General features: G+C 41.4%; 1 protein-coding gene across 3 annotated transcripts in view; it reads right to left on the bottom strand.

Moving 5' to 3' along the window:
• Positions 1-21,557, bottom strand: part of PRKAR1B (protein kinase cAMP-dependent type I regulatory subunit beta) — a 100,586-nt gene extending 79,029 nt beyond the window's left edge. The window contains exons 1-5 of one of the 3 annotated variants that reach the window (XM_042798769.1): positions 21,528-21,546; positions 21,448-21,497; positions 20,443-20,646; positions 7,461-7,631; positions 3,538-3,629 (exon numbers count right to left, since the gene is read on the bottom strand). In XM_042798769.1, coding sequence (XP_042654703.1) covers positions 3,538-3,629; positions 7,461-7,631; positions 20,443-20,619 — 440 coding nt within the window. In that variant the 5' untranslated portion in view covers positions 20,620-20,646; positions 21,448-21,497; positions 21,528-21,546. Of the gene's footprint in view, positions 1-3,537; positions 3,630-7,460; positions 7,632-20,442; positions 20,647-21,447 lie in introns of all 3 variants that reach the window. The other 2 variants (XM_032983724.2, XM_032983723.2) reach the window with 2 other exon arrangements.
• Between the last annotated feature and the right edge of the window lie 1,875 nt (positions 21,558-23,432).

Here is a 23,432-nt window from a genome sequence, read left to right as displayed (position 1 = left end):
GCTCCCTTACTGTTAAAAGCACGTTTCCACTTGAGGTAATGGGCATTTTGCCACTGGCTTTGAGAGAACCAGGACCCTACTCCAGAGTTTCATCAAGATCTTACTGAAGTCAGTGGAAAAGTCTCACAAGTAAGCAGTGGACTGCCACATCATTTTGCAGAGCTGTACTGTTCTTTGTAATATTAGCAACTCTTGAAATTAGCATTTTGGCAAAAGTTGCCGATAACTAGCTCTGCTGCTTTTAGTACTGATGCAGTTACAGTTTCCCTTTTGCATTTCTCAGTATAATTTTACACCAGAGACTGTGTGCATGTGTGTGTGTGTGTTTGTGCATGTGCGTGCACAAGATAGATGGCAACCCTTTTTGAAGCATGGCACATGGAAAGATGCTATCTAAAAGAAGACTTGAACAAAACTATTTGACACCAGTGCGAAAAGATACTTGTCTACCTTAACTTCAGCATGAATTCTCACGCACTTAATCATTCATATGGAATATCTGACACAGAGATAATATGTTACGCACTGCCTTTATAAGTAAGGGTTTATGTCAGACATAAGGCCCTTCACAGCTGCCAATCACAAAGTCCAACACAAGTCACGTGGATGCACAGGCATAGAGCAGGTTAACATAAATATGTTTTCATAGAAGAAGGAAAAACCTGAGAATCATCCATTGTAAATGAGAAGTTAAGTCCTGCTAGTCCATCATTCCTTCACTTGAACATCCTCTACATCTTGGTGAATGGTCAACCTTGACATTAAGTGAAGCAATGGCACTGTCTTCAGTGTAGAAAGTAGGGGGAAATAAACACCATCGCCACCACTGCAGTACAGAAAATGAAATAACCTCACCTAGCTTTCCACCATTCCAAGAGGACAGAACCCAAATGAAGTCATAGACCATTTACTTTACTGAACTACTACTGAACTATCTCCATCGACAAGACACAAACTGGAAGTGATGGCAATGGTATGATCCAACTTGCTGACTTCTCCACATTTGACCAATGAAACCAGACAAGGGCAATACCATCATGTCAAAAGTGAGCTCAGTAAAATGCAAAGAGAGAACAGTTTATTCATTCATTGCTATCCTATCTGCAAAAGCAGAATGCATGCATCCTTCTGTGAGTTCCTTTTTATTTTCCCAGTGACAGCAATAGCTTGCTGTGCTTGTCATGAGGCTTGAATGAGGCACCTAGACACATCCATGAGAAAGGAAGATGGTATATAGCTGAATATGCTCCAGTTCACAACCCAGACACCAAGAAGCTTCTAAATCTTTTGACGGCAGAGGCAGTATACACTTGGTCAAGCCATAGTTTGAGGACTGCAAAAGCAGACAGTCTACAAACCATCTGTAGCACACCCATGGGAATCTGTGCACATCTCTTCACTCCCAACACATAACCGTAACAGGACAGTCTGGCTGACAGAGGTAAATGGGACACAGGGAATGGATAGGGGAGACCATAACCATGATGTACAATCAGTACAGTGCAAGAAAAAGCAGTTTTTCTTCAATTTTTCTCCCTCACCCTACTTGGATAACAAATTACCAAAATGTCCCTTTTTTTAGCCCTAAAACCTATACTTTCAGTGTCTGTCACGTTAGCATGCTGATGGTATAATTGGGATTTACAGCAGTTCTATACAAGAATTATTTGCTGTGGGTGAAAAAGCTAGAAGAAACATGCAAAATTAATCCTTTTCTAATTACTTCAGAAATCTGCATGTGAGTGCGATATCATCATAATTAGGATTGCAAAGTAATTAAATTGTATGAATGCCTGCAAGAGGGAGCAACATTTGCACACTTGAAACGTGCTTTGACTGAAAGTGTTTGAGTAGCCCCACTGAAGGACTGTACTGCTGATGTTCCGCCAGTACTAAAAACGTCAGTGTAGACAAAGTCTTTGTCCTTTCTAACCACAGAAGCACAGAAAAGCAGAGTTGGCAAGGACCTCATGACATCACTTAGCGTATCTGCTGCAAGGCAGGACTGACACTACTTATGTAATTCCTGGCAGACTGTAGTCTAATCTGTTCTTAATGTCCTCAAGTGGTGGAGACTCCACAACCTACTCAAGCAGAGACCTCTTCCTAGTATCTGACTTGACTCCTTCCCACTGCACTTCTAATCCATTATTCTTTACCCTTTGGCACACACAGCAGCTTATTCTTCATATACAATTATTCATACACAATTATAAGCTATTATCACATCCCTCAGCCCCAACATTTCTTCTGCAGGCCAACCAATCCCATTCTTTCTTCAGAAGTGATGTTATTTAGATCTGTGATCATTCCCACCACTCTTCCCTAAACTTCCTCCAACTGTTTGTCCTTGAAGTGTGATGCCCAAACTGGACACTGTGTTCCAGCTGAAATCCTTCCAACACTGGGACATGTCTTGCATGTTCTCCTGTTTAATTACCCCAGTAAAACATTAGTATTTTCGAAACAGCTTGACATTAGTGACTAATGTTCAGACCATGATTCATAATAAGCTCCACATAGTTTTTCAAGGAACTACCAAAACTGCAATACCATCTTACAGACACAAAGGTGTTCTTCCTCCCTAAGTATACATCTCTGCACTTGGCTCAGTGACAATCCATCCTGCTTTTACTACAACATTTCTTCAACCCATCAGCCCAATTCTGAATTCTAGCCTCGTCTCCCAATCTTTTAGCAGCCTTCCCCATCTTCATGTCATCTAAAAATTCAACACTCATACTCTATTCCACCACTGAGGTCATTAATGACAATAATGATGATAACCAGAGCAACCCTTCTCACACTTCAATATATCTTTCCATTAGAAAGATATACTATTGATAACTACTATTTGGTATGGCAATCCAATCAGGTTTGCACAGACTCCACAGTGGTTTCACTGAAGACATTTCCCTTGATTGTATAATGAAACTGTCATATGCATTAATGTCAAAACATTACTAGATGTGAAGCTTCTCTGGCCTCTGTTGTGCCTTCCCTAGCTACAAGACTTGCTACTCAGCTGTAGAAAGACTATTTGAAGTTTTTAAAAGTCATGTTGTCTGTTACTGAACTCCTTGATCTCCTTCAGGTGTTTACATGTAATTCGTTTGTTTCAGTTTTTCAAAGAACAAAATAATTTACCTGTAATTCTCTTTTACATCTTTATAGATACTACGTTTTCTCTTTCCCACTCTTCCAGCACTTGACTTGTCTTCCCTGAGTTCTCTAAAATAACTAAAAATGCTTCTGAGATTGCTTTAGCCAATTCCTCAAGTAACCTAGAATAAAGTTCATCAGGCATAGCTGATTTGAAAATATTAAATATGTCTGAATACATTCTAACCCGTTCTTGCCCTTTTTTAGCTTGTGATTTTACCCTTTGTCATAATACCATAAGTGTGTGTGAGGGTGCATCTAGTATGACTCAAATGCATCAGTGAGAGTAGTTCTGAACTCTGAGTTAAAATTTAATATCATTTCTTGTCCTAAGGTCAAGCTATAGATTCCTTTAAATCATAAAGCACCACATACCTTCGTTCATTGTCATCAAGATGAGCAAAGAGTACGTTCTTAGAGATAGCCTTTGCCAGAGCAGTCATAGTTTTATAGTCCTTTGGAATAACCTGTAGAGAAGAGAACAAAGAGTAATTACATGCCTGGTTATATCTCTTCATAGATCTTGAAATTTATAGAAAATTCCACTACTCAAGATAATGGATGCAATTTGATTTCCAACACTGAGACAGGTTTAGGCTATAATATAAAGCCACTAAGAAAGTAATTAATTACAGTTTTGATAAGAATTTATGTTCTCAGTATGACAACCAGAAAAGAAATACAAGATCCAGGATAAGTGGGGAGAAGGATATCCGCAAAATACTATAATTTGCAGGTACTGGTAGCTGTGTAGTCTCCTTTCAAATCTCTTGAACTGAGGAAAACATATTTCATACTCTTCTTCCCCCACAAACAGTATCAGAAGCAACCTACTTTTAAAACTAGGGAATGAGCAACATTTCTTAAGGTAAAAGGTAAAAATGTATTGATTACACCATACTTTTCAGTACTGCTTGTGGTATAAGAAACCAAGCTTCTGAGGTCCACCTGGGTCAAGATCCTGTGCCCTTGCTTCATGGCAAATGAAAAGGACTTACATTTGAGAATGAAGAGGCATTTTTATTAATTGAAGAGATGGCATAAGTCCTGTTATACATAAATTTGCTCAAAATAGATGTTGAAATTCAGGAGTATGTTTTCATATTGGGTGAAGTTTTATTGCAAGACTTTTGCAAGTTAGACTTTCCATTTTGGTAAGATATTAGTAATGATACTGTATCTCTCTACTTGCCAAGCACCATCATCTGCCTGTCAGAGACTTTGTGATTATAAGAGACGCAAGAAATTTGTAACAAGGTTATGACTTATAAAAGTTGTTCTTTGACTTATGTGATTTTCCTTAATATTTTAATTATAACAGGACAAAAACAAGCCTAGCAAAAGTTTTGTGTTAAATAAACCTTGCTCCAATCTGAAAATCAACATCTGTTTGCCTATTTTAATTACTGTATAAAAAAGGTCTGAATATGAGCATTTTTCTTTCACATTCTCCTATGACATAAATAGTATATCTGTCTTATTTAAGTTACTACGTACGCTGATGTGTATGCAGGTGCCATTCCTCACCCTGGAAAGGCAAGGTACTACCCATCCAACCAGAAGAAGGATGTCTCAAATGGGAAAACTGATGTAGAACCAGTTCTCTCAAAGAACTGATCTAGCTTTATTTCAAGGGAAAATACTACAGTGTGAAGATCTGAAGTTAAACTCTGACTTCAGACATCACTTATATTGACTTCTGTAGTCATTAGACTACTCAAATTAAGTCTAGAGAAGAGTATATGAATAAACAGTATATGTGTATCAGAGTGAAACATAATCTAATTTATCTAAAAGTTTAAATTCCTCAATGCAAAAAAAATTAGTATCTTATTCTTGTTTTTTACCCTATCAAAGAAACCCTGGATTGAATTTCAGTCACGAACCCTTGCTCTATTAAGAGCACCCTAGCTGTTCAGCTTCCTGCTGATGAGGGTAGATAATCAAATCACTCAGACTTTCAACTAACCTTTCTGGATGATTATGGAATAGCGTAGACCAACCTATCTTAGTTGAGATCTGCAGCAACAAAAGCTACAAGGCAGAGATCAAAGTGGGTCTGTTCGGGCAAGGGCATAGAAAACACAGGAGGGATTCTTTAGGTGTCACAGTAACCATGCATCTGACCAAAATCAAATGTCAGGAAGAATCACTTGACCATTTCTCACACCACTTTTCCAAGTTATCATTGAATGTTCTCTTCAAGCTGATAACGCTCTTTACAGCAAGATTCCTATTCTGTTAGTTGTTAACTATATGCTATGTCAGATGTGTTGACAAATATTGCTTTCTCTAGTTTCAGGAATGAAGCAATAAAATAACCCTCCACAGAGATCTTGCTTTGTGCTCCTCAGATGGAGCCATGCCAAGTGCTTGCTCAAATCACAGAGCTAAATCTCCTTTGATTTTCTCTCCAGTGACATAACTCATTGCACTGCCTTTAGCACTATTCATCCTATAGCTCACTCCTTCAAGGGATCCTTTAAACTGGCTTATGACCCAGATGTGTTTCTATCCAACATCTGAATCTAAGCCAGCAGTTCTTCCTAGCTACTTTCTAAAATTCCATCTGTTTGCAATAGTCTAACACAACCCTCGCCTTGCTTTTTACACTTTTAAATTAGTTTCATAATTTGTCCTTTCAGTGTCTCCATTTATTTCTGCATTCTAGAAATCTCTGTCACAAACACACATCCGTGAGAGTCACCATGGGATTCATTTGATGATGGCAGAAGACAAAGCACTGACACAAACCCTCCCAGTGCTAGTTCTCTATTCCTTGCAGCATCTGTAGCCTGACAAGAAACCATCCCCTAAATTATTATTATTTAAGTTCAGTCAGTTCCTAGGAAATTAAAACTGTAACAGCCCTAGTCACAGAACATACAGAATATGATCTGTGTTGCTTCTTCTCGTTCTTGCCTACCCATGCTACTGTCAGGGCATATTGGCATCACTGTTGAAAAATGAAGAAAACAAAGTTAACTTCAAATTACATTATAAACATAGAAGAATTACTCAGGGGTGTGGGAAGGAATATTTCCTTTGATTTTCAGAAAAGTCAGATGGAAGCCATATTAAGTAGAGACAAACGTGATCTTTTTATGGAAGTTTTTAAGAGGGATATTGCAATCTGCACAGAAAGCAAAGTGTTTGAAAGCGGCTTTTAAAATAACATGCAAGTTTTTTAATAGTGCAGTGCATTAATAGCTTGACCACTGTGCTGTTAAAATTTACAGTATACTTGCAAGCATTAACCGCCACAGGAATACTCCTCCATATTGTTTTTAGGATGAAAGACTCTCCTAATTCTTTGTTTCTTGGGACAGAAATCCCCAGAGCAGCCAGTGAACTTGTATCATAAGTGGATGACAAAAGCATATCTGACTGCAAAGGCAAGAAGTATTCTGCCAAAAAACAGTTACTGACAAAATGTATTTCCATAAAGAAAAAGCTCTTTGGGTTAAAGCTACTCTAGGCATGCACAAAAGCACATTAGTAGCATCTGTCAACCTTATGAAATGCATTTTTAGCCTAGCTTCCTAAACAAACATGACATACGCTATTGTAATATCTGTCTTTTAATAACCTTTGTAAGCTTAAGCCAGTTTAAAAACAAAAAATTGCAGTTATTAAGAGATATCAAGGATATAATAAATCTAGATATTTTTGTGAAAAAGGCAGTTGGAACAAAAGAAGCCCAAGTTAGTGCTCCTACTGAAGAAATTACCGAATTTGGGATTGGCATTTCATCAAAGACAACAGCCACATAAAATCGCACAAGTATGGTCAACAGACTTCCAAAAACCCATGGGTTAGGTGGTACCCAATCAACTTTGGAAGCATGTGCCTGAATGTTCTAGGGAACTTAAATGATCTCAGTTAGAAGAAAATGAGCTAGAAGTGATTTTTGGAAAAAAAAAAAAAAAGCAGGAAATGCAGCAATAGAAAAGGCTGTTTTCCAAAACTTTGAGGTTCTGACAAAACTCAGAAGTTGCTGAGGTCTGTGAATATCAAGAAAATGGCTGAGAGTTACCAACCTTATTAGAGGGGAAAACAGATTAGCAGCACATCTGAAAAAGGACAGAACAGAGGATGCTGAAGCCACACTGATGGGAAAAGTATTTAGTCAAGGAGGCAGAAAAAGAACTTGAGTGTGAAGAAGATGGTCAAGCCGTGCATATGACACCGTGAGGACACCATCCTACAGGCTGACCCATAAATCCAAATTATGACCAAAATATGAGTCCCTCAATTGTCCTGTACATCTCAGAATCAGATGGACAGAAACACATTACCTTTCTGACATAAGAAACAGCATCTTCTTCGGTGTACACTTCTGCGCTGACCCCCCCTCTCCTGCGTCGGGCTTTTACCACTGGGTTTGGAGGAGGAGGGGAGATCTCATCATCATGAGAATCAGACTGGGAACTGGATTTCTGCCGAGCCAGTATTTGTTTGCATTCTTCCTGCAAGGCAAAAAGAGACAATGAAACTTCTCTTACCCATGTAACTAACTTGCTGAATATTCTCCATTTTGGTCTTCTTTTACAATTATCAGCAACCCCTTCACTTCTATATTTGGATGACTGTCAATTTACACAAGTGTACCACTGAAAGAATATTAAAAATTTAATGTGAGCAGCATGAAGGACTGAAGCTAACTACAATGTGTGTACTGGTATCATCACTCCAATACTTGACCTGTTCAACTCTTTCTTATACGTAATGGAAACCAATATATTATTAAACTGCAGACATATCGTTGCAGCTACTCCTGGCTGAGAAAGCAAAAGAACAAGCCTTTTTTGCTTACTCTCCAACATCACAGCTGTTATTTTCTCAGTTGGCTTGTATGTATCTTTGTCTTGTACAGAGAACATATCAGAAGTCACACATCAATACATTAGATTGGTTTCTTCATCTTACTCTTCTTTGCAGGCTTACTATCACCAGAAAGAACAAAGATGCTCCCTACTCCAGAAGTTCTGCCATATAACAGATTTACAATCAATGGGACAACTTCCAAGCAAGTAAGATCCAAAGTAGGCTCCAGAGGACTATGAAAAATGATGGCTGGCCTACTACCAGCTGGCCAATAGGGAGGTTATTCTCCAAATTTCACGCTTATGGAACAGAGAATAAAATACAAAGGGAAATCCCTGAAGAGATAGTAACAACAGCAGGAAACAGTACAGAAAACCTTCAAGAAAGGATGTCAGAGTTGTAAGACTTTGTCCACTCATATGCTGAATTATTTGACTTCTAAAGAACTGACACAAACAAGATTACCCCATAATTATGTTTTCCCAGACCCCCATCTCTATTCTCCAGCTTCCTAGGATTCGACGGAAAGCACACAGGAGTAAAATTCCTTTTGCATCACCCCTGTCTATCAGCCAAAGAAACGGGGGCCTGTCTGCTCGTTCTCAGCCCACCCACGGTACCACCTCAGCCTGGCATCCTGCTCACAACACACCACGTTACCACACTGCCTTTGCTACTTCTTCAGTGCCTTCTTTGCTGGTTCCTTCTGGTCTTCACTAACCCTGCCTAAGGCAGGGGAGAACTGGAGATGAGAGGGACCACATGCCCTGTCCTCAGCTTGCCTAACACAGGAAACCGAAGGGCATATGCAGGAGAGGCATGAGCACTGTAAGGAGGCAAGCCATCTTGCGCAGCAGTAGTCCAGTAATTTTACTTACTGTTATCTATTACATTGCTGTCAGCATAACCTGCACCCTGACAGTCTCAGGGTTATGTTGATCTATGTACACGTAACCAGCTATCATCCAGCGACTCCCTGAACAACTCCAGCATTTTTGAGACAATTCAGATTAGCAGCATTGCAGACTACCCAAAAGAAAACGCAGTAATGCTGAGGTCCCCGTGCATCCCATAAAACCAACATTCCTTTGGCAGGGATGCCAGAACCTGGCCTCTGTCTTATACAGTTACTTTCCTATTAGTCTTTCCAATCAAAGCTAATACATGGAGTTGGTGGAGGAGGGAGGATCTGGGAGCACCACCACTAGACATGTGGTGCATTACCAACATAGCCAGTTGGTCTCACTGACAGGGGAAATGAGTTATAGTTAACTCATCAGGTATGACACCAGAAAAGAGCGGTACAGAAAACTGGAACAAGTTCACAATTTATAAGCTTGCAAGAAAAACAGATGATTAATATATGTTTTGCCACTGATGTTTACAAATGTCTGACAAATCCAGTCATGCCACTTGTCTTTTCTGGTCTTATTCCAGTTTCTTTCCTCACTATTACTGACATTGCCCATGTCACTAACCTAAGGAGCCTTTGACACCAATCTTTGATGTATCATTGCTATTTGAAATAAATAACTAAATAGTACTTCCCATGCTGCATAATTCGAAGTAACAAATCACACAATCTTGTTTTCGATTAGGGGACTACTAGAATATTTAAGAGACAAGCGCAGAGGTAGAATGAAGAGGGCTGGCTAGAGATTTGACTTTTCAAGGTCCTGACCTGCCTCAAAAAGTCCCAAATTCTTTCTGAGAACAGTATTTTTTTAAAATTGGGATCACAACACTGCAACTCCTGGGCCATAACACAGTTGAGCTAGGTGCTGCAACAAAAAAAGAGAAAAAAAAACTGATTTCAGCTGTATTAAATCCTTACTGAAACTTTTTCATTTCCAATTCAAATTTCAAATAGCAGCACTGATAGGTAAAAAATGACTCAGCTAGATTTTCCTATCATGTAATAACTACAAGCTCTATTTAAGCATTCTTACCAACTTCCCTACTGCTCTCTGTCTCTAGCTTCCTTAACTACAATTATGCACTTGCAGAAACACAAATATTTAAAATACAAATATGTGTGCTACCTATTATCATTATATTTAATATCTAGTCAACAGAACCAAATCTGTGACTGAAGAATTTCAAATAACATTACTGGCTATTGCAGCTTATGTATCTCTTTGATATTGTTAACATTCTTGGTTTATATTAAATGAATAGAACCAAGTGCACCTTTTTTATAAGCTTAACTGAAAGGTAATGAAGGCCTTTCTGGACAGTAAGCAGCTGAAAGTATACTAAAAGGTAACTACAAAAAGAAGGCAGTCAGGTAACTATTTAATTGTATGCAGCACTTACAGAGTTCTTTTTATACATAGCATATTTACTCATTGAGAAGAGTAGTAGTTTGTCCCACTTGAATATCAAATACACAGTTCTTTTTCAGTACACATTGTATAAAAGGCACTTCCAAGGAATTAATGAATAATATCTCCTCTGCCCCTGCACAGATTATACATGAAAGAAAGCTCAGTGAGATAATATAATTTCACAAAGCATGCTCTTAAACCAAATACCTTATAAAGCCAAAAAGATATTAAAGGATTATAAAAGTGAGTTACCATATGATTCATTTTAAAGGGAAGTCTCTTCGCTACAAACTCCTTTTATGTAAACAGCAGATAGTTGACTGGCTGGCTTTTCCATATGTCGCTATTTGTAGTCTAGGTAGGATTTCCATTACTGAACTAAAGAGTGACTTTTGAAAATAAAAGAGTATGCTCCGTCCTGGGTTAAGCTTTCAAAAAGCCATCTTCCATATATCCTGGGGTAAAACTGCACAAATACAGCAAATATTTTAAAGGAGGAATAGAGTCTCTGAAGAATAGTTCTTCAAACACTGATCTTCAGACACAGCTTGATGTGAACGCTTGTGCAGAACTCACTTTCAAGTAAACACCTCACCATCTTTTGTTGTCATGACAACAAGCAATCTCACTCTCTATTTGGATGGCACAGATAATTCATAATCATACTGCCCAATTATGTCCACCTTAAAATGAGAAAACACATGCAAGACACAACTGCAAAACAGTGTATTTGCCTTTAAGCAAGCTCCAGTGAGCATCTTGTTCTTCACACCAGTATCTGCACTAGCTTCAGAGGAGCTGCTCTAGCCTTGTAGGATATGTTGGGTCTGATCCAGTTATCCATGCTCCAGTGACATTCTGGGTGACCTTGCTCAGTTTTCAGCTGCCAGATGAGAAGGACACGAGTCTCATGTCCTGTGTCACATCAACCAGCTCCAGTGGACATCACACATCATTCAGGAAGTCTTACATGGCAGTAGGGGACCATGTGTGTGCCACTGACTGAAGCCTCCAGCATCACCGCCACAATCCAATACAATGATATACACACCCTAAATCTACAAACCAGCATTGCTGTGTGACAGTAACACCCTATTTCATATGTACATAATCTAATTCTACTTCTATTCAAACCATGTTGCAAGTGACCAAAAACCTAGCTAAAGTTGAAAACAAAAGTCTTTCCTGGGATTTCTGTGGGAGATGGATGGTGAAACTAGAATATCATCACTGACTTCAATGGTAGTAAACCAGAAAGGAAAGAAAATATACCATCATTACCTCAAATTAAAAGAAAGAATAGCCAATAAATACAACTGCAGTGAACCATTTATCTTTTGAATGTTCACCTTCATCTATGACAGTTCATGCTACAAGAACTGAGGTATAAAACACAGGAATTTAGCACACTGTCCTCAGCGTATGGGGTCATTGCCTTCTCCGATTAATGTTTCCACAAGTTTGTAATGAGTTTAAACACTGCAAGTGAAGCGTCCACAACGCAGAGACAGTTTTTGGTTTACCCTTCCTTTCAGACTGCTGCTGAAGAGCACACATGCTTCCTGACCCACAAGCTTTCTTTATCATCCAGAGCATTTTGAAACAGAAATTCTTTCCCAGTAGTTCCTCTCACGGTCTCGCCTTTCAGGCTTTGTCACCACCTGGAAACTCGGATGTTTCAGCTGAAGGAAGGACAGCACATGAAGAGGCTCCAAATCACTGCGCAGCTTTACAACATCCCAAGGAGACTTTTAAAAGCAACTCAGCCATTCAGTATCAATGCTCACTATCTCTGCTCTGCCTCTTTAATTTATTCACTGCATTCAAAAGCAACCACACAAAGTACACTCTAAATGAAATATTTTCTCTTTTTAATTTTTTCTCAAGCACACTCATAAAGTTTTCTGACTGACAGACCTGGAATCCACTTTCTATTTATCCACAGAAAACGTGCAGGACACTTCATGCTCATGTAACTAATCTCTCTTTGCACTGCAACTGACCCAGAGGAGATGCTCTCAATACAGGAAGGTTTCTAACACCGCCTCGTCACTCCTGGAAGCTGACACAATGATTTATAGCAACTAATAAAGGCCAAAGGCAAAGCACTCTGCTTTGTTGAAAGCACAGGACTGACTGATGCCATCTCTGAAAGCTGGAGAAATTTGGGAGGTCTTAATGTCCTTTCCAGTCTTGTCTTTGTCACGCTGGACATCTCTATCTTTATGACTGTTCAGACTTGTAATAAGAGACTTTTCACAGAATCCCAGTTATTGTTCCTCTGCCTTCCCTGTGTGAAATGCCACCTTTTCTTCTACAGCATCACTAAGAAAGATCTTTAACATCCGCCCCTAACCCACTTACTAACATATTTATCCACTCCATAGTTATCTACCACTTTGATTACTACTACTGCATCCTTGGTGGTCTCCCTGCATCTCAGTTCATTCCCATTTCCAATCCAGGCAAAATTCACCTGCCAAAAAAACGCCTACTCTTCTGCTGCTCTAACTGTATCTCTTGGCTTCTTGAGCCTCTTTATTGGCGTCCTTTTACCTCCTGCAACATGTTAACACTCCTTGTCTTCCCCTCCAGTGTCTTGCAGTATCTCAACACATCACCACCTCTTCCCTACTTTCCTACATACGCCTCACAGTAAAGTAAGAGAGGTTATGTTACAAAACACAGACTATATTTTTGATACTTAAAAGCTTATATAATCAAAGAGAACCATAGCCAACACTTCTGATTTTTAAAATTCAGCCAAATAAGAGCGTATGCACACATACCTTGTATAAGAAGAATCATGCCCACAGAAAAGCTCTATTTCTACTAGATAAATAGAATATAAACTAAAATGCTAAATATTATGTCATATTTTCCAGCAACAACCAGAACACCTAAGTCATTCTGAAGTTTTTAATCACTGGATATGTAATGCAAAAGCTGCTTATTTATTTTTTATTCCAGCCTTCTAACACAGCAGACCCTTAATCCAAGACAAACGCTACCAATCTCAGTGAGGCTTACATGTAAGAGGCATAAATGGACCATCAGAGCATAAGAAGAGATAGCTGGTAATTGAGGTTATCAACAAAGCGGAAATTATAAATGCTAGCATGCCATTTTGTTCCTTAAAATACTTCTGTTGTGTAAGCCCACTTAACATTTAGAAGCATACTGATGCCCTTAGATCAAATGTGCTGTTGACAGCAAGGACGGTTATTCAAAATCTTGTGTTTCCTCAGTCATTTCAGAGTGGAAATTGTCTCTGAAATATTTCTACATTTTCTACTCTTCAATAAAATTCTACTCAATTTATTCTCTCTTCTAAGAAGTTATCTGATGTTAATACAAATATTAAAATATGTGCGCTGCGCTGCCCAACTTAAATATACACTCAGCTTTTTTTTCTCTCTTTCATCCTGCCCTTTTCCACATGCATGTCATTTTTGAAACCCAAAACAATTTCCCTGTGCTATTAGTGCCTTCATTGGTACAGGGGTATTAAGGCTAGATATAAACTTGAATTGCATGCTTGGGCAAGAATCCATGTGTCCCCCTTAACCCTTCAGTGAGATGCTCACAAATCATTAAGTATTTTTCTCTTCACAATTTGCCAATAAATCCAAACTAAATAATTACGGACATGTTTTTGTTTTGAGTTTCCCATAGCTCACTTTCTCCGTTCCCTAGCATCTTGCCCAGGGATGATGGAGCTGGCAGGCTGAGCTCCCAGGAGTTGCAGAACCTCAACAGCTTGAGCTTACAAAGCTGTCAGGGTACAGTTCCAACACAGGCTGCCAAGCAGGCAACCGCAGAGGCACAGACCTCAGCACAGCACACCGGAAAGCAATTAATTCCCCTGCCTAGAGTATTTCAAAATCTAAGGTCCTTTCCTTAATTGAAACAAAGTCAAAACTCAAATAATCTTAAATCTGCTATGAAAACTGCAGTTCTCCACTCAGTCCTACTGGTATCCAGTTGGACAGTCTCAAACCCCATCCTATGTGCCTAATTAAAATGAATTCATGCAGCATTAAAAAGGTTTTTAAAAATAAGGAGTCATCTTTTTTCTGAATTTAGGAGAATATTAATGAGGAACTACTAGAAAACTAACTTAAAAACAAGAGCAAAATCAAAATTCATCTTCATATTTGAAACCTGGTTTGATTTGTATCATTTTTTACATAGTCTTTTTCCTTGTTATCATTCTTATTCGGTATGCCCCTCACTTTAAAATAATTACTGTGGAAGACAGACAAGGCTTCACTACTTATGTGCCTTAAGTCACCTCCTACAAATGAAAGAGAAAAAAAGGAAATCATTTGAATGATAATTTAGTGCCTTCAAGCAAAGCCTCTACCTCCCTTTGGCTAATCAATGGGCTGTAATGGAAAGGGTGAGTAGCTCTCAGAGCGCCTTGCCCGATGCTCTGATGAGTGTGAAACACAGAGAATGAGGAGGAATTGCAGGAACACAGCTCAAAACCCTCCCATCCCTCAATATGGAGTTCTACCTCATCTGAGGCAAGTTGCTATGCAGTCCGACCGGCCTCTCAAAAGATTAGTGAGGGATTTGCTGAGCTGCAGACAAGCTGCAGGGTAGGTACTCTGCCAGTTCTACAGCCTTGGAACCCAACACAAGCAGAATTTCAGCTTGGGCAAACTCTTTTTCAAAAATCAACTGGTTAAATGGCTTAAGGGCTCCTACATCTGTTTGGGAAACTACAAAAGGCAGCAGTCAGCTGAAGGCAAATATGTGTAGATACCTGTTCCTAGCTGTAAAGGCCCATGAATATCAAGAGCTTTTCTAAAGTTCATAGTGATCTAGTGAAATCTGCCATCACTCAGTGCCAGACCCAGCACCATTGTTAACTTCACACGAATTTGACACGGTATTTCATTCATGTGTTTCAAGCTAAGTATAAACCTGTTTCTTTAAAGCCACTTAGATGCTTAAAGATTAACATGGATTAAGTATCCTGATGAATATAAAAGATGATAGCTTGAGATGTGAAACAAAGATGACTTCCGGAGAGACTTCCCTTCTCATTCCATCACTGTGCTCCATTTTTGCTAGTTTTTGACTTTGACACCGGGAAAGCTGCTCATACTTGTAGACACACAAAGTAAATAGGAATCTCAGTGACACTCTAACATGTTCTGCACAAGCTTGTGAGAGCACAGCTTCACTTGTAGCCAATTCTATTTCTTAGGAAAAAACTTTTATTCTCTTTCTGCTCTTATCCCCTTTATCCTCCACCCTTTCCTAAACCTCATGCATTTAGGAAAGCTCGCCTGAGTGGTCTTAAGATTTCACCTCATTTTTCCTTTACCTGTTCCAAGAAAACTGTCACCTCTCATAACACTGCTTATGACTGACTACAGCAATCACAGAGGTCTGACCTGAGCTGATTTGCCTCAAGCTCTCCCCAGTACTGATATGAGAGGAGTGGCAGGAGCAGAGGCTGCCCAAGCCTGCTCAGAACCGCAGCCACACAGCAAGGGCACCCAGTGCTCCCACCGCTGCGTTGCTGTCAGTGTCTGCGGTAGTACAGGTATGTTCCCACATGCTTTAGCAACATTTCTGACCACCGAGCAGATATCGCCCGACTGCTTTGCAAGCTTTGAAAGATACAGAAATATTTGTCTTATTAGTCTTTATGAAACTGCTTAGTTAATGAATTTTTTCAATAGTTTTTCCTCCACAGGCTTTCCTTCCAATCCATAATGTTTCCCCAGCTTACCTTAAAGGAATGAGTTATACTTAGCATGAACACCTGTGCTTATAAGAATTAATTTCATTGTTTTGGACAGGTTCTGGTAGAAATTATTGACTGAAAAATTTCTTGTTGTGAAGAGATGTAAATACTGGGAAAGACTACTGTTGCAGAAGAAAGTTCAAGTCTTGATGCTCAAATACCTTTGGTTCTGAAACTCTTTATGATAAATAAATAAATAAATAAATAAATAAATTATATTTTACTAACAGTGAATGAATTTGTAATTTACTGCACACTTTCTTTTCAGTGCTAGTTTACAGCAAACCTCTCACACAAATGCCTTTATTTTTCTGACCAGATCTGTGTGCAATATTGTCTAATATCACCAGGTGGAGCTGTGCAGATAATCTCATTTTACTTTATTTAATTACAGAAGGTAGAGTCCAGGTGTTTCTAAAACTTTCTTTTTGGATGACCTTAAGACATGCAGCATCAGCCTGGGTCCATTAAACCACTGGCAATCCACAGCAATCCAAGACAGTAAGTTCAGTGTGCGCTAGACAGTATTTCTTGTATGTGCTCAGGGAAATAGAAGGGACCAGGAGAGAGCTCAGGTCCAGAAGGTATCAACAAAGACCAGCTGGCTCAGCCAGCAAAGCCACTGCTCTGAAACACACTGCATGTAAAATGGCTTCAGCAAAATACTTCGTAATGCTTAAACATATCCTGCAGGTTCCTGCTGCTTCCCCTTCCTTTGTGCCATTTTCTTCATTAGTTCTATTCTTCATTATAATTTTTTTTCTGCTTGAAAAACAGTCTAGCTTAGCCTGGCAAGCCAGCTCCATCTTTGATCATATAATCATGGCACTAAACAGCCTGGCACTAATGAAAGTTTTGCAGTCTCAGTATAGCTGAAAACACAAGGTTTTGCCTGTAACTTCTTAGTATTTAACTTTTTTACAGAAGGTAAGAAATGGAGATAAAAGATGGGTTCCCTGCTTTTTCTGTTCTGCTGTCTTTAGCCCCTAAGTAAACAGGACCTAATTACAGCTGTTAAAATAACATCACAGTTTCTTAGCTAACATCCATTCCCCTGCTCTATAAAAGACAATTGATACCTCTAAGGGAAAGGTTTTCCTCACCCCATCCACCAACAAGTTCTATACAGTCACAGCAAATTGTAAAACAAATTATTCAAAAGAAAACATTACATAATTTTTAAAATCTCAGGTATCTAAACTGTTTTCAACTCTTTTCTGTGGTCAATGGAATGTTAGAGATTTTTACAAAGTAACTGTTAATGTGATCAGAGTAGATGTCATCTTGAAGTTTGTAGGTCACATCATATGAAATTGACTTTCAAACTTCAGAATATAGAAACTTAGGCTGATTCTCAGCAATTACTGGCATCTTAAGACAAGCAGGTCCTGCCAGTATTAAGTGAACAGAAAAATAACTATTAATGTTCTCTTACAATTATTTTCAGAGTTATGTTTTTTAATATTGTACTTGACACAAATAAGCTGTAAACTTAAACAGGCATCAGGCGTTTCTTTCTAACCTTGGCACTTCTCCAGATGAAAATGACGACTCCAGAATCAAACATCAAACCTCAATCTCCAGCTCTTTATTCATAGGTATTTATTCATGTTCTCACTTTACAGCCCTCTCAGGCCGTGTCTATACTGTGAAATAAAAAATGGCCCAGCCAGGAACCTGAATACTAGCCCAAGACAGTCCACATCCTTCAACTATTAGCTCATTCCCTGGCTCTGCTCTGAGCTGCTCATACTGACTCCTGCCAAAACAAACCTGCTCCTAGACGTGTTAGACCTAAGAATTATATTTGGGGCCAGTTAGTGTCATGAGGTCAGGGGTTAGTCCCTGGCCCTTTTTCATTTAGCAGTAGAGATATAGGCTGGAGGCAATGGACCTAACTTAATGTCATCAGAAGTAAGGTGAAAAGCATCTATGATCTGCTCTGATCTTGCATATAGATAATAAATGTTGGTTTTCTGAGTTGATTTTATGAGACGTAGTTAAGAATTAACAAAATGAAATAAACTTTTGGGGTTTTTATTCACCTCTGAGGTAGCTCCAGTATATTGATGTGGGTCGAGCTCTACATGTTTTCCATAAGCTCCCTTTTTAACCACTTGAAAAATATCCCATACTTCATCTCTAAACTGCCCACATGATTTTTTGACAGATACTGTTATTCTACTGCTCTCTTCAGTGAAATGTGTTGTCTATTTTAATGAGTTTGGAAAATAACCCCAAAATACCACACTTCAGTGGAAAAATACATGACTTTGTTTAGAAAATCGTGCTTAAACCCAAAGATTTTCACTTCTCTCCCTGCACAGGACCAAAATTAAAGGAGCTAATGGCAAATACACCATATCAGTGTATTGCTCATTCACATTCAAAAATCTAACAGGCAATTGCTAAATTCACAATTACATTAAGATTCTTCAAAGAATCCATATACGACAAGTATCTTCTAAAACCAGGATAAAATTTATTTAAATTCTTTCTCTATCTGTACAAGCCTTCCTTCAATTGTTACTATGAAACCAACTAAGTCAAAATACTATCCTACAGTAGAAAATCCTCCACGGTGCAATCCATCTCAAGCAAGTCCTCAGAGATGGTTGGGCAAGGAAGTCAAACTGCTGTAGGAACAAGAATTACAGTGCTGGAAACCTCCAGAAGCATCCTAGAGCCTTTAGGCTCAGCAGGCTTAGCTCCCAACCTGCTCTACAGAGTCAGTGGCAAGATTGCTAAGCATGATATTCACTCAGTTTGATGCCTTGAGACTGGTTGTTTCTAAATCATCTCATTTGGTTATGAGGCAACTAACATCTATCAACTTCTGTGTTTGCATCTTGATCGATACCCTGCTACAGAATTCTGGTATGTTCTGTTCTTTGGGAAATAATAGGAGATTACGTGAAAGAATATATAATTTCTCAAGGGTAGGAACAGCCTTCCTGCCTCAATTCTGTGTACTGTGTTTAGATCCGTAAAGCTAAACTCCCCCAGTACAACAACTCGAGTAATCCTAATAGCTATGGAGAATATTCTAAAATATTACAGCATATTTTAACATTTTTTGCAAAAATTACATTTATCCTCTTGCCAGGAAGTCAAGAATTGCACACATCATGATGGGTAACAAACTCCTAACACGATACAGGAAATTCAACAGATTTGACTCTCCTGAAATGGGTCTTGGGTCTAAGAAGTTTAGAATATGCAGAACTAAGAGATTTTTTTTTAATAATAAGTATTACAATTAAAAAACATCTTGTACTTCCTACCTGTCCCTGATGTTCCAGGCATTCTTACCAGGCTTTCACAAAAATGCAATATTTGCATTTTTTTAAAGCTACACAAATTTGGCATATACTCACCTATACAAAAATTTATCTGAAAAACCAACAATGAGATCTATAAAATGCTTTTATCGCCTATAATATATCAGCTCTGTGTATTATTCACTAGTTATTACTGGTTTTGCTCTGTCCTTACAAAATTCTGCCTCTAAAAGAAAAAAAAAAAACTACATAAACTTCGTATCTTAAGCCTACAAACTTTAGACATTTCATTCAAAAGAAGTAAATAATTCTCTTAAACTACGTATATGAATAAGGTTTCTGACAGACTGAGGACTCTAATCAACAACATGCATGCCCATGCTCCCATTTATTTCTGGAGGAATCCCATCACCAGAGAAAAGTTGTGGGCACACAACATGCTCTTCCTGCAAAAGACACCCATAGGCTTTAGTAAGAATTTATCTGGGAATGTTTTGAAAGGTTTCCCCCTCTACGCCACTTTTGAAGACGGTCACGGTATATGAAGTCTCTCCAAATGCATCTCATGTTGGAGGATCCTGGGATAAGCAGTAAAGACAAGCGAGACCAGTAAAATTAAGTAGCAAACTGTTCAATGATTTTCAGAACCTGCTGGTTCCCTGATTTTGTTCAGTTTCTGGGGAATGAAAAAACACATTACCTGACACTGAAATAAACAGGGAACAGCATCTTTTCCCCTTGCAGGCCAGTTCTTCCCATAGATAGGTTCATAGATAAGTTCAGGAGACCATGTATCGTAACACAAAGTATGCTCATACTCTTTGGGTCATTTTTAACAAGCGCAGTTTGATGAGAAATTATAATCTTGATGTTATGTACAAAAAATCCTATAGAACGGCTAGTATTATAGGAGACATCAGCAAATACAGGGTTGGCTTTTTTCTTTCAACAGCCCATTTTTTAATCATAGCCAGATAATTTAAAGTTTAAAAGGAAAAATGCACCAAAATATTTGAAACTTCTTAAACAATCTTTTTCAGTTTAAAAATGGAAAATTGTAAGTCACCTGAAAATCACTAACCTTTTCTAATTTTTCAAAGTGTTCTCTGAGAAACTTCATGGGTCGGTCTGGCTTTGCTATGCAAAGGTTTACAATGCACTCTTTTAAAATCTGTTGGATGTTGTGCTTCTGAACATAGAGTTCACATCCTTTCAGGCTCTCATCTTCTTCCACACTGCAGGAAGAAGCAGCAGCCATCTTCAGGCTTGTAAACAGAAAACAGACCTAGGTAAGAAAATGGTGCAAGAAAGAGATAAGAGTTCACAAATCCTTTGTCTGAGAGATCTGAAGGAGCAAAGACATCTTAATACTGCTTGTTGCCTATTCAAGAGCTCTTGATTCTGAACATTTTAACGTTCTGGGGTTGTACGTGGAAATGCTCAACTAGTGTCATCATACACCAGACCAGTAAGTACAAAAAGAGCATTTTACTCCTAGACGGTGGTCAATCTTTGGAAATAACGGTGCAATTAATCATACAAGGCCATGAGTTTCAAAGACAGTTATTAAATGACAGTGTAAAGTCTTGCTTTTCTATTCCCTTGGGGACTCCCTTCCCGTCACCAGAAACCCAGTTTTCTGCAACAGAGGGATTTTGGGTAAATTTTAAATCTCCCCCTTCCACATTGAATGACCCTTCCCGGTCCCGAGGGAGATGGTGAGGAGGGGGCAGAGGCGCCCAAAGGGAAATTTGGTAATTGTGGGGGGACAACAATGCCAAACCCCTCTTTAATTCCCCCCCAGCGAGCATACGACCGCTCCGTTACGAACCAAAAACCGCGAGGGCAGCTTTCCCACCCGCCTGCCAGCCGCCCCTGCGCGGGACGCCGGAGCTCCGGGGGCGGCGGGGAGCGGCGGGGCAGGCCCCGGCAGCCCGGAAAGCACCGGGGCCCGGCTGGGCATCCCCCCGGCGCCGGCGGCAGCGCATCCCCCCCCCCCCACCACCACCCGGGCCCGGACTGGCGGATCGGCCCTTCCCTGCCCGCCGCCGGGGCTCGGCCAGCGCTGCCGGGGGCCGGTAAATACCTGGGCGGCTGGAGCCGGCTGAGCGGCGGTGGCTCCTCTCTGCTCCCCCGGCGGTGGAGGCGGAGGAAGGGGCTCCCCCGCCGGTCTCCGCACTGCAGCCGCCGCCGCCCCCCTCCCCTCGCTGCCCGCCCGGGGCCGCGGGGCGCCGCGGGGACCCTCCCTCCCTCCCTCCCCGGCCCCGCACCCCGCCGCTCCCGCACAAAGGCTCCGGCCCGGCCGCCGCCGCTCGCCCGCAGGAAGTCCCGTCACACAGCGGCGGGCGCGGCCTCCCCGCCGCCTCCGCGGGAGAGGCGGCACGGACCGCTCCGCTCCGCACCGCTCCGCACCTCGCCGCTCCGCACCGAAGCGCTGAGGACGAGCCGCCCACAAAGGGCAATGTCCTGGCCACTGGGCTTGGCCATGAAGGATATGCCTCGCCGCAGAGGATGGACAGGCCATGAAGGGTAATAGCCTGGGCAGGAAGGCTGGGCTGGTTGTGCTGAGGACGGGCTGGCCACGAAGGGCAATGCCCTGGCCACAGGGTTTGGCCCTGAAGGGTATGGCTCACCACAAAGGACGGGCTGGCCATGAAAGGTGGCCTGGCCAGGAAAGAGAATAGCCTGGCCAGGAAGAATGGGCTGGCCATAAAGGACAGCCAAGCCATGGAAGGTGGCCGGGCCACGAAGGATAATAGCCTGGTCACAAAGGATGGGCTGGCCATGAAGAGTGGCCTGGCCACAAAGGATAATAGCTTGGCCAGGAAGAACGGTCTGGCCACAAAGGGCAGCGTTGCCATGAAAGGTGGCCTGGCCAGCAAGGATGATGGCATGGCCAGGAAGGACAGCCTGGCCACAAAGGACAGCAGTGTGGTGAGTCCGGGCAGGAGCACAGCAGCCCCAGCACTCCCTGTGCAGCCGAGCCCCCAGGCCTGGGGCACCCCATGGCTCGGGAGGGGATGGGAAGGGTGGCTCACCAGCTCGGCCCTTTAAAGTAAAGCCATCACAGCCAGGAACACCTCTGCACGAGGCCCGGGAGGAGGAACACCTCTGCACGAGGCCCGGGAGGAGGAACACCTCTGCATGAGGCCCGGGAGGAGGGTGGTCGCGGCTGGGACCAGGCCAGGGTCCAGCGTGTGCGCACGCTGCCGGGAACACTGCAATGCACCTTAACATCCCCTCTGTTCCCAGGGAATTCACACTCATGGTTCCCACGGAATAAAGGGTGGAAAAGGACTCCTGAGGCTCACAGTCAAGGCAGGAGCAGCATAACAAGAGAATAAACTCTCTGATGGTAAACATAAGGCTATTTTAAAGGAACAACTTGAATTAGTTACGTAGTTTATTGCATTTTAAGTACAATTACTCAAGAAGAGGACCCTGACCACCCTTTTGGTTTGATGTGTGTTGACCACGAGTAGCACCCAAAACGTTGCGTAAAGCACAATATGAGCACAACATATATACTTACTAACTAATACAAATGAACACTAGAAGTTATATAACGCTGTGACAGACACCCGGGAGTTACTGCCACTGCGGTATCGATCCCCCCAGAGAAACCGCAGAAGGGACAGGGGATGCTAGCAGCATGTTACGTAGGGAAGCCTCCACAGCCCCATCCCCAGCATCCTGCTCCGCCGCGGTGGTCCGGCCGTGTCGCTCTGCCGTCCCCCTCAGTCTTCCCATCATCTCCGCCCGCCCGTGGGGCTCTCTCAGTTTCGCATCTCTTTTCTCCCCGTGTGATACGAATACCGGGTCCCTCTCCGGCAGGTAGCTATTGTACCTGCTGGAACTACCGCCCTGCCATCTCGGGTCTCTGCCGTGGGGCCCGGGACATGCCCTCAGCGCGGCGCGGACACGGCGAGGCCGGGCCCGGCCCACCCCCGCCACGACACCGCCCGCCCCGCGTGGGGCCGGCCCGGCGCGGGCACACCCCCACCTCGCCGTAAAGCGCCCGCCCGCCGTCGCAAAAGCCTCGCGCGTCCTTAGCAACGCGGCCGCCCTTCC

This window comes from Tyto alba, unplaced genomic scaffold (genome assembly GCF_018691265.1).
Source record: "Tyto alba isolate M040663 unplaced genomic scaffold, T.alba_DEE_v4.0 Super-Scaffold_28, whole genome shotgun sequence".
NCBI classification, from domain to species: Eukaryota; Metazoa; Chordata; class Aves; order Strigiformes; family Tytonidae; genus Tyto; species Tyto alba.
This window is presented reverse-complemented; position numbering and strand designations above follow the sequence as displayed.